Below are 18563 nucleotides of genomic sequence, written 5' to 3' on the forward strand. Positions count from 1 at the left end.
GTAAATACACTGCTGACAAAGTGGAAAATTTCTTAAAATCAATATAGCCCAATCCTGCAGACACACACTCTTAATTTTATGCGGTGTCAGTAGTTTCATTAAAGTTGATGGGATTGCTTATAGGATGAAATCTTGGCCCCACTGAAGTAGGTGGCAAAACTTCCATTGACTTCAGTAAGGCCAGCTTTTTGCAACACTGTGTAAAATTAAGCATGTGCATAAAAAGGGATCTGGGCAAAATGAAAAAATTCATTCTTCAGAAGTTGTATCTGTAGGAAAATCTGCAGTACCCATTGATACTTTTCAAATGGTTTAAGAGTTTACAACACACAATAGAAGCGGGGTATCTATTTTGTAAAAGATAGCTATGTGTATATTTTGCTTCACAGTGTCAGAAAGAGCAAAGAACCCATTTCTGTACTTAGGACAAGAAAATCTTTCATTGAAATCAGTGAGAAATTTTCTTGAAACTTGAGTATAAATTTAGACTTGTATTAGGTGCTAAACCGGTCATTATTATTGGTTCTTTATGTTTCTGTTCCTTAAAGAAAACAGAATAAGAAATAGCAAAGGATTTCTTAGAATGAAGTGCTGTTCATGGATTGTGTTTTCTGCGAAAAATGGAACACAGTGTGAATGTTAAAATGCTATGCATGCATAATTGCCTTTAAAAATGCTTATTCTGGTAATAAGATATTAAAAAAAGTTTGGTGAATTAAAACAATTTGCATGTGTGGCTGAGGCATGCTGTGTGAGACAGGTAAGCAAGTTTCTTTATATGAATTTCGGATCAGTAATGTCAATCAGATATTGCTGTTTGCACCTTGTTTGTGATGTACTCTTTCTATGCAGGGTAACCTACCATATGGAGTGCTACTCAGTAGTTTTCATTTCATTTCCACAAAGGTGTGTTGTTAGCATGTTGCAGCTACGGTATTTTTTGTGAGCTTCAAATGTAAAACTAGTTCCTGATCCTAAAAAGTTTTTAAAACCAAAAAGGCAAAATCATAAATAATCTCCTATTGCTAGTCCTTTTTTTGCCAGATATTGTTCAGATCTCTCTTTGTCAGTTAAAAGGGTTTGCTTGTTGCTATAATGAAAGATTTACATAGTACTTAGGGGAAGTGAACAATATCAAGATGAAGCCTAAATGCTTTAATTACCAACTAATGAACCTACTTATAAAACAAACAGAAAAATCAGATACCATAAGGTAAAATATAAGATTTTTACCTATTCTGCTATATTGATAATGGTTGGCGAGAGAGAAAGTGAGTCAACCTGACTAATAAAACTAATCATGACATTGGAAAAAAAACTTAATAAAGGAAAAGATATAGTATGATTAAATTCTGTAAAAGAAGATTGAGATGGTATCTATAGTAATGCAGTAGTTACAACCCTTAATTATTTTATATGAAAAATATCTCTAGAATACTGAATTTTCAAATATACTCTTTGTGTATAATTAGAATTGAAATAACTTGAGCCTGCTGCATAATTACAGGTATCTGAAATTGATTAATTTCTTTAGATTTTTTTAAATTTGGCTTCTCAGTTAAATGTGTTTACCCCCAATTGAATAAAGTTTTTTGGGTTAATTACAAAGACATAATTTTGCTTACTTTTCTCTATTGGGGAATCCTAAAATTAGTTTTAAAAAAGAAATCCTGCAAAAACTTTGTTGCATATATGAAACTATATGCAAACATGGATACCTCAAATTACAGTCAATTACAAATTTATTTGTTCATTTTATTAACTTTTCACTGAATTTTCATTAAAGGATGTGAGTTTTTTGTCAGATCTGGCAAATTAGAATTTGGCAAAAATTGAGTTAATCTCTAATACTAAATGCAAATGCTGAAATACAGAACAACCACTATTATCCTTTCTTCTACATGTAACCATCACTTGCTGTCTTGTGCTACATATGAGTATTACACATTTGGTCACACAATGTTCATTTTTGTAGTGGATATGAGTCCCCATTCTCAGCCAGACATATTTATTGTATATGTTAATACAATGCCCAGGCAAACACTGAATGCCACCAAGCATATACTGTGATGCAGTGCTCTAGCATGAAAAGGTTACTTGAAAAAAAAGTACTGTTTGGGTCACAGATCATATATATGATGAGTGACAGGGTTGGATGCATATTTTGTTAATAGAAAAACAGGAGGTGAACAGAAAGATTTGGGAATCCAGAGTCAATACCTCAAGTCATTGGATAATGATTGGTGCTGTAGAACTGTTGTGAGGAAACATAATGGTATCCTTGTTTGTCACACTTGGAAAGATTGCTGGATATAGGCAATGAACATCAAATACGGAGGAAGAGACTAAGGTGGCAAGGGAAGATGATGAACCTTGTAAAAAAATTAAGTAGTTTTTAACAGAAGAAAACATACATATGTAATGACAGTCAATTTCAATCAAAACTGAAATAGGCCTTATAGATTTCTCCACTCACTTATCAAACCTGTAAAAAGAGAAAAGTCGGCTTTATTTATGAAGCAATATAGTAAGAAATCATTTTACAACTTCAGGAAGGAAGCGGAGCTACATGTTTTCTCTACGCAGTCTATCATTTTATTAAATTAAACTTAAAGCTTTGAGCTTTTTGAAGAATTTGATCAAAACCTTCACATTTTTAACAGTCTAGTTTAAAATGTTTCTCAGAAATTCCTTTCCCTTCCAACTGATAAGAGGATGGGGGGACACGTAGTATTTAGGTCTATATACGTTTTGTATCACTCTTGAACTTTGACCTCTAAGCTCTTAAACCTGAGGGGCTGATTAAAGGAAAACAATTTTAAAGGTATACTATAAATTAAAACACATATGTTAATTTTAAGTACAGATTTTATTTGATTTTTAGGTTACATTTTACAAAGTACTTAAAATATAGATGCTAGTAAAGGCTTAAATCTAAGTCTGACTTAAAGAAAACTGGCAAAGCTATCAAATTTTATTTTCATGAGGTAAAACCAGTCAAAGCATGGCAGTGGGGCGTATCGTCATTTTGTCATTGCATGTTCACTTGATGTTGCTAGTATGTCTGTAATGCTGTATCGGATTTGACAGATCCATCACATTAGCTCAGTGAATGGCTTGCTTGAATTAAGCCCAAGGGCAGATTTATTCACATTGATTGGCTATTGGTTTTGTGTTTTATGACTTGATTGTTGCATCTCTGATCAGAATAAGAAAAATGTTCCTTTCTTGCATATTAACTTTAACAGCAAATATGTGTTTAAATATATATGGTGGTGTATGAAAGCTTTTAAAACAAGTTAAGCCTTGTCTGGAAGGCAAAATTATTTTCACTTGTACTGCTTGCTAACAATATAATACTTATTTAATGATAATTATGTGTGTGTTTATGAATGTGTATCTGGGTATTCATATATACACACACTTCATCTCCACCCCCCAACCCACACACACACACACACACACACACGTAGTGAGGTAGTTTGCTCTGAGACTTCAAAGTATTTATATATTGTCTAATTGAAATCTCACTCAAGTAAGTAGAAGGACTCCTATTGACTTCATTGGGGTTTGGATCAGACCCATAGACATTGGAAACTGGATTTTCTTTCTATGTGTTGTACAATTTGAAAAAATAAGAGATGATAGTAAGGTGTATAATAAAACATTTTACACACACAATGCACTTTGTAGTGTAAAAAAGGACCTTTTTGTTTGTTTTCGTGGTATATGTTCTTTGGACACATACAGAATTTTGTATAACACCTGGAAACAGGAAACTTATCATACAGAGGTTGTATTTTAAGATAGTCTTATCACTTCAGTGCAAAATCCCAGTTATTCCAATCTTTTTATCTTTAAAATGACTAATTTATTTATTTTTGTCAAACTGGTAATGTATATAGATACAGAAGTTAATAACGCTATCCAGCTGTTCTCTTTGATTAAGGAGTTGACAATAGTACTTGATATTTGTAATCAATAATCCCAATAATAAAATATTTAGACATATGAAGTTAACTGAAGACATGTTATCAAAGGCTCAAAAAACAACAACAACAAAACAATTGGTTGGCTTAGGTAGATTTAGGCAAATTGTTAAATATTTTAGGCTTTAAATATCTTTACATTTGTGAATAAATAATGAAGAAAAACAGTGTAATAATTTCATTAAAATAATGTTCCTTTTTATTGGGAATCTCACCAGTTGATATATAATAAAAATTCAGGATTTAATGGCATCTAAAATATAATAGTACCTTGAGCCAAAGTTTAATTTACCATTAAAGCATTTTATAGAAAGATTGATATTTTAAATAGTTGTAGTCAATATATGTAATAGGCACACTTTTTCATCAGATGCAGGAGAAACACTTTCTATGGATTAATATTCTATGTAAAAATTAATAAGGTTGGACAAATGAGTTAAAAACCCCAAACAAACCCAAGTCATCCCTCTAGTCCCAACTGGAATCTCCAAACCATTTTTTGAAGTTTGCCCATCTATACATGTTCACTAAGCAAATATGTGCGATAATTAGAAGGATCCCAGGAAGTGGTAGGTGAAGATCAGTTATCCTATACTGATTAACGTAGTTTGAGCATCTGTACGAATGTGCTCACACTTTGAGATTCAGTTGAGAATTGGCAGCTTGACAGGAATCCAAAGACTGCATTCAAGTTTGCATAACATACTGTAGTCATAATGATATATAACACTTATGCAGTGCTTGGCATCTTCAAAGCACTTTTGAAACATTTAGGGCATAATATAGTGGGAGTTGGATTGGGCCTTTACTCATTCTGATAGCCATCTGTGGTAGCTAAATCTACTAGAGAGCAAGAGCAGACTTGGACTTTTACACGTTAGACTCCTAGGTCTGTATTTTTACATCTATAACTACATATTCCACATTTGGCACTCAGATTATTCTATGGGCACGCTTGGCTTAGATGTGAAAATGTAGCTGTTACAGAACAGTTTCGTGAAGGAATTAGGAGGAATTTGGACAATGAGTACAAAGGAAAAAAACAGGATTTAGTTGGAAGAAAAGATTCAAGTGATAGAGCTAAAAATATAAGCATGGAGAGTGAGAGAAATTAAATCTAGGGAGTTATCTGCAGAACAAATGATAGGAGTTTACAGAAGTAAGACAACATTAATGAATTGCAAAATTATTCTGTAATAATTGGAACAGTGTGCGATCATTAAATTTTGCAGCTTTCCCCAAATAGATAAATAATATTGTATATCTTCATTTAGAAGCCATTCTCATTTAGCAGCTACCCCTTTCCTATGCAAACCACAAGGGAAAACAATTAAATTTCATACAGACTGGAGATAACTAGTAGAACTACAAATCTATATTTTACAGAGCTAATACTGATTTACAACTACGTTGCTCAAGTTTTACATGAGGTATACTGAAATCAGTGGAGTTACACTCATGCAAAGCAGGAATAATGTAGTGGTGAATCAGGTTCCCTTTGCCTGAAGCAGTGGTGTTTGCCTTTTACAGATATATTCTCACTTAAGAGGGTGCCTCATCTGTATTGGCTACTAATCCCATTCTTTGCCATCTTTGAAAAAAAGAGCTATTCTTCAGAGTCCCAAAAAGTAAGGACAAGCCTGGATTAAGATTTAAAATATAGCCTGGCATTTAGCTTGGGGGGGAAGGAAGAGAAGAAATAAAAATTGAGAGAAAAGGTAGAGGAAAACTACAGCCAATATTTCCATACATGGTTACCTGAAGTTGGATGCCTAGGTCCGTATTTGGCATCTAAATAGGTGTCCTGATTTGTAAAGGTGCTGAACACCCAGTAGGGTCTACTGATTTCAGTGAGAGCTGCCAGGTGCTTGACACATCTGGAAATCAGGCCACCTATTTAGGTGCCAGATATGGATTTAGGCACCCATTTTTAAAAAATCTTGGCCTACATCAGAAAATATTTTGAGTTGTAACTTTTGAGTGGTCTTGCTTCAGTTATTTACAGATAGACACTTAGTGGCATATAGATGTGATAATGAATATATTCCTTAGGTACCTTTTAGTGTCTTCCCCCCTTTTTTAGCAAAGAAAAAAAAGTACTAAAATGAATATTTTAAGAAACAGTTACATATTTACCGAATACTTTATAATGTCTTCCTCTGAATTGTTACAGAATGTTGGTGGAATATGTAATGTTGGTTTTTAGATGTGTAATATTCACCAGACTGGGTAAATGTGGAGTCAGGGAGTTATAAAACATAGATTTTCAACCCAACAGACCAAAACTGTTATTTGGTCACTGCTTGTGCCACTGATATGCTGGACCATAACTTTGGTCATGTCAAGGCCGAATTACAGTTTTTAATTTTCAGATCATTGACTCTATAGACCACAAAAAAGTAGATTAAAACATGCTATACAAGTATCGTGAACCTAAAGCCTGGTCTACACTAACCCCCCAATTCGAACTAAGGTACGCAACTTCAGCTACGTGAATAACGTAGCTGAAGTCGATGTACCTTAGTTCGAACTTACCACGGTCCAGATGCGGCAGGCAGGCTCCCCCATCGACTCCGCGTACTCCTCGCGCCGAGCAGGATTACCGGAGTCGACGGGGAGCACTTCTGGGTTCGATTTATCACGTCCAGACAAGACACGATAAATCAAACCCAGAAGTTCGATTGCCAGCCGCCGAACCAGCGCGTAAGTATAGACAAGCCCTAAGTGCCCCAACTCTGACAGTTGTAAAAGCTGGGAAGGAATTTCGTATATTATGTAATGGGGAGAGAGAAAAATGGCATGAGGAGCTATGAGTACAGTATAGGGTGGAAATCAATGGCAATCCAGAGCAATTTGTGGGGAGGTGAAAACATACTAAACGAGCATACTTAAAATGATATTACCTAGAGAAAGTGAACTTAAGAAAGTAGTAATTAACAATCTTACATTTATCTGTGGAAGCCCCTTTCATGTCAAAGGATCCCAAAGAACTTTATTACCTGTATATTCACAGATAACTCTCTTCACATAACTGAAATGCTGTCAGCTGTAGGATGTAGTTTTGGTAAACAGGCAGATAATCCAAGTACTGAACAGTTTAGCAAAGGATGCCAAGGAAAACCCTTGCTTTTATAAAAAGTGTCATGGGATCTTTCACATACATGCAGAACGTCATAGGACCTTTATTTTAAAGGTCTCATGCAAAGGCCCATCAACCTGTATACCTTCATGAAATTCATTTTATCTGTCTTGGATGAGGGGTTGAGTTGACCCTGACAAAGTATTTAATATACAATATTTTGACCATTAATTTCTCTCCTCCAACTGTAATGTAAAGTGATAAGTCAACATGATGGCTATTATGGTGTGAACAAAGAAAACGTCATAAAATAGAAAGTAAAAGTGTGTTATCATGCGAGTCAGAAGATAAAGTAATTTGAAAGGTAGCTTAAAGAATTTGACATCACTTAGCTCTTACTAAAGAAGATTGGTAAAACCATATCATATATGAATCAGTGAGTAAATAAGGGAACTTCATGATATTATTGAGGGATAGTGATATTGCACTAAAGAATTAATATGAAATATCAGTGAATTATTATCATATATATAAAGATGACATGAAATCATTACAAATTTCAAAAATCAATTCTATTCTATATTTTACATGAAAATGTTCACAAAGTGCTGAATAGACAAAGGGTCTGGTTCTCATTTACACGGTTCTAGCAGTGCTCCAAAGAGTCCTTAAAATAGATGCAAATATATACTCGCATTAAGGCCCCTTTATGCTGAAAAACCAATATAAAATAGCCTGGCTGTAAAGAGAACCAGGCTCAACATTTTCCAATGTGGATGCTTAAATTTAGATACCTAAGTGACCTGATGTTCAAAGGTGCTGAGCAGCCACAACTCCTATTGACTTCAGTGGGAGTTGCAGACTCTCAGCACTTCTGAAAATCAGGTCACTCATTTAGTTGTTCACATATGGATTGAGGTGCCTTATTTTAAGCATCCAAGTTTGAAAATATTTACCACAGTCAAAATGCCAAAATAATTAGAGTATAACCTTGCTCTTATTGAAGACAGACCAAGTTGTTGGTATTTATTCTTAAAGCACTACTCCTTAGTCCTTAATACAAATATCTGCCATTGACATAATTTTGGATACAGTTCTGCACATGCACAGAAATCCCACTGAAATATTAAGTAAAATATTACTTAATATTACACCTCTACCCCAATATAACGCTGTCCTCTTACCACATTATAGGTGAAACCATGTTATATCGAACTTGTTTTGATCCGTCGGAGTGCGCAGCCCCCCCACCCCCCGGAGCGCTGCTTTACCGCGTTATATCAGAATTCGTGTTATATCAGGTCGCGTTATATCGGGGTAGAGGTGTACTTTGACTGTGGGTCAAAAATGTGTAACTGTCAAAAAATAAAGCATTTTTACAGAAACTTTGGTGAGAGAATAATTATAGAAATTTCAGCAGTTGTTAATTTAAGTAAATTCTGTCCAAATTCTGACAAAATCTTTGAAATTTAAATTGGGATGGTAAGTTTCCCTTATTGCTGCACCATATTCTCACCGCTCTTGAGAATTCACATTTCAGCAACTTTGTAAAAGAGAATTTTCCCCCCTCTTGCCACAATTTTTTCGTTGAAAGTGAAAGGCGCTTTTAATAGTGAAAATCTCTCCTTTCTGGGACAGTGGTGGCATTAGGCACCTGCAACCCATGCAATTACAGGGACCTGTGAGGCAGCAAGAGGCCGCCTGAAAGTCAGATCTGGCCTGCTGGGAGTCAGCTGCTCTATCTGCTCAGTGCTGCCCAGGGCGCAAAATGCTGGGCTCTACACAGTGTGACCTGGCCCGCTCCCAAGGGACAAATGCTGCCACTGTTTGGGCTGAAATTGAAGCACTCCTGCCTGGTTCACATTCACAAAATTGTGTGCAGGAACCACCTGAAGGGACATCTCTTGACTTCACTGGGTCTCCTCTACTCTCCCTGGTGCTTGGCTCCTGCTGGAACCATAATACTGTTGACTAGATCCCCCTGCAGCTGTTGAGTACCAGCCACTGAGGGGACCTAGACAGAAGTAATACAGAGGCATTAATTTGATTGCTTCATTTGGCAAGAAGAGGGGCTCTTCTTTCAACATGAGGCAATACTCCCCACATACTACATTATTACAGTACTGGATTTTGGTGGAGAAATCCATATACAGGGCCTCCACCTCTTCTAGCCTCACTTCAAAATCTACAAAAGGACATCCCCCAGGACGGGAGGAATGGCGGCAAACTTGGGTGACATTCCTTTACTTCCAGACTGAAAGTGGGAGATCCAGGTGCAGAACATCATGGTAGTTTTCACATCTGAATACTTGTGAAACAAAAACAGTCACTTCCTGTGTCCCCCTACCCCATCTTAGTCACATTTGTCAGTTAGGTTTGACAGTGAACTGCTTGGGTAAAAACTGTCTGGTACAAACGAGATTAGTATGATAGTAAAGATTTTCCCAGTGTAATTCAATTCAACCAACTTTCTTGGATACCGCTGGATGAATAGAAGCCAGGAAAAGATCTGTTTTGTTTATAATTTACTTTGACTTCATTTAAGAGAGTATTTGATTTCTGGGTATAACTGTAAAGTTGTTAAGTTGTCTCCATGTATTGTGATTTAAATGCTACGAGTATGATAATGGACTTTGATCTTACAGTTACTGGAAATATAAAACAAGATAATAGCAAAGTCAGCATTCTTATAACACACATTAAACTAAATGTCAACATGTTGCAGTCCTTTAATAGCCTTGATACTGAAATTCAGGAGAAGAAAGAGGGAGGAATTCTTCATAAAAGGTTTTTAGAAAGAGATTCTGAAACCTTTCTCTGTAAATTATTGTTAAGAACACTATTCAGCCAGCCAACCATCAGTCTGGTTGGAATTCTCCCTAACAAACAAACAAACAAAACCCTGAAAGTTTTAGAGCATGCAGAAAGCCTAAAGTATTTAAAATAATTTCATTTAGAAATGTATAAGTCTCAGATCACACTTATGGGCTGTCATTGCCACTGATTCAGAGGGCCATATCCTCAGCTGGAGTAAATTGGCATCCTTCCATTAAAGTCATTAGCTTCAAAGGAGCTGCATCAATTTACAACAGCTGAGAAACTGGTCCCTAAAACCTAAATACTGACCTTTTGTGTTAGTAAAACCCTTGCTGCTTTTTACCAGACAAGGGCTGCTAATGGCAGATAGGCTAATACTTCCCACTGTAATTTCTGCTCAATACTGTATTTGTTTCAGTTCTAATCTGCTATGTATTGTTGCTATGCACTGTTTCCCACAGTTGCCATGTTACATTCAGAGGTGGCTACACTTCAGTGCCAAAGAAAGTGATTCGGGTATAGTTTATAAAGTCAGTGACTAAAGTTCAAGATCTCCTGTGAGTTTGAGCCCCATTTGTTAGACAGTTCTAATGGTTTATGTTTATACATTTTTCTTTTATGCTTTGTATTTCGTAGGGCTATTGTAATTTTGTGTGTGCGTGTCCACAGTCCTTGAAGCCTTTAAACCCTTCCTGTCTTCTACAGAGGAAGCCTTTAAACCCTTTCTGTCTCTCACCAAACAGAATTTACCCTGGTAGAACAGGAGGGATTGTCAGGTTCTAGGAGTGTTGGGTTAATTTTTTGTGCATGTTAAAGATTTCTTTTTAATGTAATGCTACATACTAAATCTAACAGATTACATTACAACCCCTACAAAGTAACATCAAGGGCCAAATTGTGGCCTAGGCATATAAGAGAAGGTAGGGCACATACAATCCTTCATGGCCACACAGGGTTTTAAGCAGGGTTGTATGTGCCCTACCTGCCTCTCTGCTACAGACTTGGAGAGAGAGAGAGGGATTGCACACACATAACCCCCCAACAAAGAGATGGGCAGGGAGTGGGCAAAGACTTGTGCAGCTGAACTGTCACGGGTGTAGTAATCTACTATTAGGAAGGGTCAGTAGGAAATTACCGCTCTCGAAGAAGGAAAGGGGGAACAGACAAGGAAAGGTGCCTGAAATAGAATTCTTTCCCTGGGGTGGTGAAGCTACGTCCAACGTTTACACGGGGCAGATTGCATAGGCACAATCTAGCCTGAAAAATGGGGTGGATTAAGGCCAAATGGCACCTCAATCCACCAAATCATGAAGGTACCTGAGACTCTTGCTCCCAATCATGAAGATACCTGAGACTCTTGCTCCCAACCTGTTAGCCTCCTGCATCCCAGACAGTCCCTTCTATGCAAATCTTTTCCTTCCCCCAAATGAGCCGTTGCCTGTCACTTCTGAGCCCTCAGTCTTCCTCCTTAAAGGAGCCCAGTGCTGTTTACACCAACAAAGGGCCAGCTGGCAGCAGTTAGCTTTGCCCTACATCATCACCTACTTGGCAGTAATCTTCTGCTGTTTGATCCCCATTTTACCTTAATCTGCCACTTTGGTTTGGTTTGGGAGAGATGCTGAAGTTGTACTTGTGCATAATTACATGTAACTAAGCAATAGAGCATGGTGAATGGTGTAAAAATGTTTCCACAAACCTTCATTCACATTTTTAAATGAAGGGACACTCCCTTCCTGCAGCACATTGTGGGATTCTAAAACTCCAGAATTGTATAAAAAAAAATCAGAATGGAATTTCTGTGGCTATATGCACACCCTTTGATGTTTGCAGTCTGTGAAATGTCTAGTGAACAAGATTCCTGGTATGAATGTTTGAGAGGAGAGAGAATTTTAAGAGAACATTGGTGAAATAGGCAGAAAACAGATTTTAAATTTGTAAGTGTACTTGCACTGGAAATCTGATTCTAATAGCTAACTTCATTTTTATGCAAAGAACAGAAAGATACCATGTGGAATACGTGTCCACTCAAAGCTAATCAACACCATTTGAATCTCAGTTATTGCACACTCAAAAGAAAAAAAATATGAAGACAAAAATGTATTTATACATTTAGGAAAATTTGCAGCATGGTCATAGACAATTTGTGAGTAAAAAGAGAGGCAAAAAATCAAATAAATTATTAATTACAAATGGTTGACCTGGCTCTACTAAATATCATATTTAAAAAAACCCACTATATATACAGTATTAACATACATGTAACTTCTGAATTTAGCACTATATACTGTAAACAAATATGAATATATTTTGTAAATATAATTTCAAGATACTTACCAAGTTACTAACCAGGCACTGTGGAGGGCTAATTAATATTGAAAATGGGTATAGCTCAGCTTTTGGGGGAGCGTAGTCTGAGAAAAATGTGTCTATGGAACATCTCAATTTTGTTAATCAACTACCTTTTTGGTACTGTGAGAAAAGTAACACAGTTGGACTGTGGAATAGGAATTTCTGTAGCATATTCTTTGAGATCTAATTGATGTGAACAAATCATAGTTGCCCATAGACTCCACAATGAAGTGTAGTCTGAGTACACACACCCATATCATGTCCATCATCATCATCACTCCCATAACCTCGCTGAGGCACCATCATTGATGAGCAATCAATGTCAATAGTTAGCACAAAGAGAAAAAATTTGTATGTAAAATCCCAGCTAGCTTCCTGAAAAAGGTCTGATGGAGGGAGGAAAAAGTCAGAACGAGATAGAAAAACATAGGAAAAAATTGAAAATTAGAAAATCAGAAGCAGGTGTTTTATCCATTTTGTAACTTGGAGATGGATTTTTATTAAGAAGTTTAAGTAAGTATTCTGAAAATGACTTTTTTTCACCATTCACCTATTGTGGGTTTCAGATATTAACAGGATGCATATTGTTTGATGTTTTAGGGTCTGTACGTTTTGTAAAGTAAAATGTATGAACCAGATTGTATCCCCTAGATCTACGTAGAGCATGCCCTCTGCTTTGCAGGCATCTGCTTCCCATTGAAGCTCTGCTGCCCAAAACTGGTGGGTGTAACTCATATGTGGACATTGCAGCTCAGGCTCTCAAGCCTACCTGACATGTTGGATCTGAGCTCTGGAGACTAGCCCAAGACTCTGCTACAGCTGCAACGTCCACACTGCTGTTTTTAGAGCGCTAGCTCAAGGTGAGCTAGCTGAAGTCTTGGCTTTTTGGGGTGGGAGGCTTGCTCCCAGATGCAGTGTAGCCATATTGGGAGAGCCCTGTGTCAGTACTTCTGGAATGAGAGAAATAAGATCTATAGAATGCTTCATTTATATGAGCGGTTATGACATTGTGCTGTCATTGATTGCTTTGCCTCGCATCCGCTACTTAGTCTCTTTAATCTTACCATAACTGGACTAGCCAACTCAAAATACAATACGCAAGGAAATGCATATAGTCCACTGAAGATACTGCAGTACTTGCACAGTGGCCAGTTGGCCAGCCTCGGGAATGCAGGAACCTCAAGTATACTTCAAGCCTGAAAACATCCAAATTTAATAGTAACATTATTTGCCGAAGACCATGTTTTATAAAAATGTAGTCCAATTTCAGGTAGGAAATATATTCTTCACTTCTGCTTTCAACTTTGTATTAAACTGTTATATAGTATAGCTAGGTTCTCCCTTTCACGGGTTGGCCCCCTTAAGGTGCCACCTGATATACTGAGATACCACTGAGCCCGCCGATGTGCAGCCTTTTGCTTGTCAGTTTACATCTGTGTTAAACAGTTGTCAGGTTAAATTTAGAATTGAACTACTTTTAGGTACCTGGTTAAGTGAATTAGGTAAATGGTTTGTCATAATTTCTGATATTTATCACTAAATCTACAATAAATGTAAGAAGCGAGAGGCTTTAATTACAAAGTCCAGATTTTCAGACCTACTTTGGAGTTTACACTTTTAGCCAGCACCCATATTTCCTCCCTGCCTCACCCCATCAAAAAGGGTTCTTGGGGCGGTTAGATTTGGGGTTCTAGTTTGGCTCATCCTTACCTGTAACTCATTAGATTATTAATGATGACCCACTAACATTCCTAAGGCAGTGTAAGCCCCAACATTGGAGGGGCATGTATTAAACTCTCCAAATAAAAAAGGGAATTGAGCAGAGGGATAGGTGGAATCCTTTCACCTCCCCATTCTGTGGACCACCATTCATGCCATTCTGAGACAAATATTGCAGCCACAATTTACTGTCTCTTACTGTCCCCATGCAAAGATGTGAGAGTTGGCTGGTGGATTTGCTAGTTAAGACCTCTGCCCTCCATTTCTCCCTTAGATGGAACGCTCACAGAACAGACCTTAGTGTCACTCAAAGGGGAGATACCCCCTTGCAGGGGCTCTCCACAACTTGCCCACATTGGTGGTTCTGTGTCATCTCAGGTGCTCATACAGAGAGTAAGAACTGACTCTAGTGATTGTCAGAAACAGTTTTTATTGCATCCAGACACAATTGACCTGATTTTCAATTACACTAATGCCCCTTTACATCACTCTGGCAGCATAAATGAGGCAAGGAAGGAAAAGTCCTGAGCCTACTCATTATGCAGAGGTTCACCCTTGTGGGTATAGAACTGATGCAAGGGCTCTACATCAGCTCTGCTCCCAGCTCTCAGCAGAGGGTACATGCCAGGAATGTGGCCAGCCTGCTGCTGCTCTTTTTCCAGCAGCCTTAAGGGGGTTATAGGAAGCAGAGCATAAGCTGCTTTAATTTACTTTGGGGCATTGAAGAGCCCCAAAATAAGGTGAGCACAAAAGTCGCTTAAAGCCACCTTTGCTTCCCTCTCTCTCTTTCTGCGACAAACACAGGAATCAGGCCCGTACATTTAAATTACCCACTTTACTTGAAAACATCTTTATTACTTAGGTTATTCTTTCCGTTTTTCTTTCTATCTTAATTGATCTCCCGCAGCCCTTTCTAGGGCTCTTAAAATTTGTTTAAATAAAATAAGATATTTTAAGACTTCAGTATAAATTTTCTGTTTCTCTTGAAATACAAACATTTTAGATACAGATAGAAGCCCGTTTTTTAATTGATAGTAGACAAACGTTAAGGAGAAAATTTTGCATCCAATGGCAGAATTTGGCCTTAATAATGGAACAGACCTTCTTGTATAATCAAGTTCTAATTTTGGAGCACATTCTAGTATTCCTTGGATTGTCTAACAATATATTAAGGTCATTTTCAAATTGAATATATTTTATGTAATTAAAGCTTTTGAAGTATGGAGCAATTCTAATTAAAATATAGTGCACTGCAGGGCAAAGTCACATGGTGAACATTTAAAAACTAAAATCCATCATATAGTCCCATAATTTCTTATCATATGCATGTTATGAATTCTTTAAACCCAGTTCACTTTGTTTATTTAGCTGTTAAAATTGATGTTTTATTATACATCTACACTACTTAAAAATCTATACTACTAGATTGAGATTAGTCTTGTAAATGAAGCTGTGGAAGCCCAAATCATAATTTAAAGTGGATAATATACTAGAGGAAGGAATCCTGCATTTGCAGAGGAATGGATTAGCTTAATAGGCCTTTTCTATCTCTAATTTCAATTATTTTGCTATACTCTAAATAGATATTGTGTATGTGTACTTTTGCCTTATTCAGGTAAGAAGTCAGGTTGAAATCTGTAGGATTGCTCACATAAGTAAGGTAAACAGAATTTTGCCCATTGTGCATAAGCAGACTTCCTGCAGAAGACACGTGACACATTTTGCCATGTCTACAGGGCCAAGTTTGATTATCAACTCTTTTTTTAGGTATCTGTATCTTGTGAAATATAAAGTAGTAAAGCCATTAGGAAAGTATAGACGGTGACTACAAAAGACATTAAGATCATCAAATTACTAGGCAAATGACTGGAATCATTAGCAACAACATCTAATTATTCATAAAAAATTGAATTTGGCTGTTCAGTGCTCTAGTGGCTACATTTACTTCCCCATAAAGAAAATATGTGAGTACTTTAATTTTCACATTAACTGTTTTTACATTGACCAATACCTTAGTTTGAAAAATGATTTATGGATTTCTAAAATAAAATATACAAAAGCAAAGTGCAAGGGAAAATTGTGCCTTCCAGTGAACACTGTGGGCATGTAACAGGAGCTGTACATGGCAGATATTTAAAGGTTCTCTCTCTCTCTCTTTTTTTTTTGTTTGTTTTAAACTCTTTGTAGCCACAGTTACATTCAGGGACTTTGAAGACCTTTTTTTTTTTTTTAATGTACGTGATGAAAGCTGGCAAAAATTGGGAAGTATTAGTACAATTTGTAGACACTTTAAGCAATACATCATTTGTAGTAATTGGTTAAATAAAGGAAGAAACAGGAATGATTGTTTTTAGGTTGTTCGAGAAAGCAGTTAAAGCAGTATATTATTCCTACAGATACTTCTGTGCTTTGTCATCTGAGGATGTCTTACTCTTGAGCCAGAGTGACATAAAACTAGTTGGACTGGATGGAGTCTGTGATTCCTCTCCTGAGGAAGGGACTTTCTCAGCCAGCCACCAAATCTTAAACCAGCACTATGTGGCGGCTTTCTAGAAGAAAATATCATTTTTTAGAAAAAGGAACAACTTTATAGCTGCATAGGAAAGGAGATAAAGGAGTTCCTATGGACCAGCAGCTATGGAGTCTACTTTACCTTGGATGGGGTCCTTGTTAGGCAGACATTTAAATCCTCCCGCATGCATCAATATTACCATATAAGACATGTTGAAAGTAGATATGGTAAAAACTTGCATTATATATGAAACACAGTATAGCTATGTATTCAATATTTCTAACTCTTTTAGGCTTAGATGCCAACTCATTATTGCAGCACACGGGATAAATCTCACTAGATTGTTCAATTATTGTAAATAAAAGAATAAATAACAAAATTACCACCCCATACAGGCAATCAGGATAATAGAAGTTAGAGGTGGAAATGTGCAATTTGATCATGAAGTCCACCCATCTGAAAGTACAGGATATAATATCCCTAATGGAAGGCAAGGCCAATATTAAACTGATACTTCACTTGATTTTAACCAAAATGTATGACTATTTGTATAAATTATAGGGTCCTGTGCACCTTGTCAAAAGGTGAACATTTTAATTACAGTGTTCACAGGATTCTAAACAAGAGTTTCAATTTTTTTAGCGTATTAGGGATTAAGTAATAGAGAGAAGGTTTTGGTCTTTTAGGGTTCACACCTGCAAGGTGTGCTGTGTGTGCTCCTGTGGTGTCAGGCCCCTCAACACGCAGATTACCACAGGAGCTGAGGGTATGTAGCACGTAACAGGAAGTGTGCCAACCTTGCAGGATTAATCCCTTAGTGCAGAGTTAATACAACTTGGATCTAGCTCCTCAGCTGTGAACTTCTGCATAAAAGCTGTGAGATAGTCCAGCTTCCGCAACTGTGCAGGATTTTGTGGTGCAGGAGCTGGATTGAGTTTAAATGAGTCAGGATCTAAATGCAAAAATTTGGGATCAGATTCTTGGTTATGCTTGCACAGCTCCAAATGAAGTTAGGGAGCGCTATGTACATCACTAAAAGAGCATAATTTGATAATACTGCAAGTCCTTAATTAGATCATTCATGGAAATCCAGATCACCTTGCCGACTGTGAGCCTTCAAGTGGGGCGATAATATGAGTAAATGGAGCAGGTTTTGTGCCAGAATGTAGTTTTCTGTATTTTGAACATTTTAAAGTGTATTTGCATTTTTAAAAATATATTATCTGGTAGAAAAAAGAATTTTGCAAGAGAAGGCTTATATCAAATCAATAATTTCTTGAATTTATAATATTCAGTATTGTGCAGCAAACATATGCCAATGCTTAAATGACAGTATATAAGAATATACTATGTCATAAATTCTCTTTTGGAAATGGCAGAAAATGTATTTTCTGTTTCAGCATCATATTAGAAATTTAAAAGCCAAAAATATTTTACTTTCAATATTCTCCTTTAAGTTCTACTAAGTAAATTACATTTTTTCTGTAAAATATAGGATTTTTTTTACATTTTGCATTTAATGCCCTTTAGTGTATACATTAATATAAATATAGCTTGATTTTTTTAAACTTTATACATATATTTTAGCATGACATATTTGTAACACTAAACATAAAGCTTCTAGTGCAAGCGTTTGTACATAGTCCATATTCAGATGTCACCATTATTTCATTTAAAAGATCCCAGCATGTCTACCTCATGATCCTTATAAACTATATAGTACTGAAATACGTCAACACTTTTTTTTGCTACGTTCATTAAAATTAAGCACCCTTACCCTACCCCATCTGTAAACATCAAGTCAATTGGCAGCTAGCACATTTCCCAGTCAGCAAGCAGTATTGTGAATTTTATCTTCTCTTGCAGAAATCAATTCGTCTTCGTTGCAGCAGATGAAATTTCTTGTAACACCTCTGCAGGTAACAATCATTGATACTTCTTGATGCATCCATCCAGGTCTCAATATCCTTTTTCACATGCTGCAGTTAATCATTAGAGAAAGCTTAGTAAAGTCCATAATATAAATCTCTGGAATAGTTTCGCTAAGTTATAGCTTGAAACCTTTAGGCTTTGCCATATAAAAGACATTAGGTTATTT

General features: G+C 36.6%; 1 protein-coding gene across 50 annotated transcripts in view; it reads left to right on the forward strand.

Moving 5' to 3' along the window:
• Window positions 1-18563, forward strand: part of RBFOX1 (RNA binding fox-1 homolog 1) — a 2478424-nt gene that overhangs the window by 2441543 nt on the left and 18318 nt on the right. For 20 of the 50 annotated variants that reach the window (XM_065558775.1, XM_008162566.4, XM_042861601.2 and 17 more), the window contains one exon: window positions 18332-18384. The exons of the other annotated variants lie outside the window; for them this stretch is intronic. In XM_065558775.1, coding sequence (XP_065414847.1) covers window positions 18332-18384 — 53 coding nt within the window. The remainder of the gene's footprint in view (window positions 1-18331; window positions 18385-18563) is intronic. 50 annotated transcript variants of the gene reach the window in all.

Source organism: Chrysemys picta, chromosome 10 (genome assembly GCF_011386835.1).
Source record: "Chrysemys picta bellii isolate R12L10 chromosome 10, ASM1138683v2, whole genome shotgun sequence".
Classification (NCBI taxonomy): domain Eukaryota; kingdom Metazoa; phylum Chordata; order Testudines; family Emydidae; genus Chrysemys; species Chrysemys picta.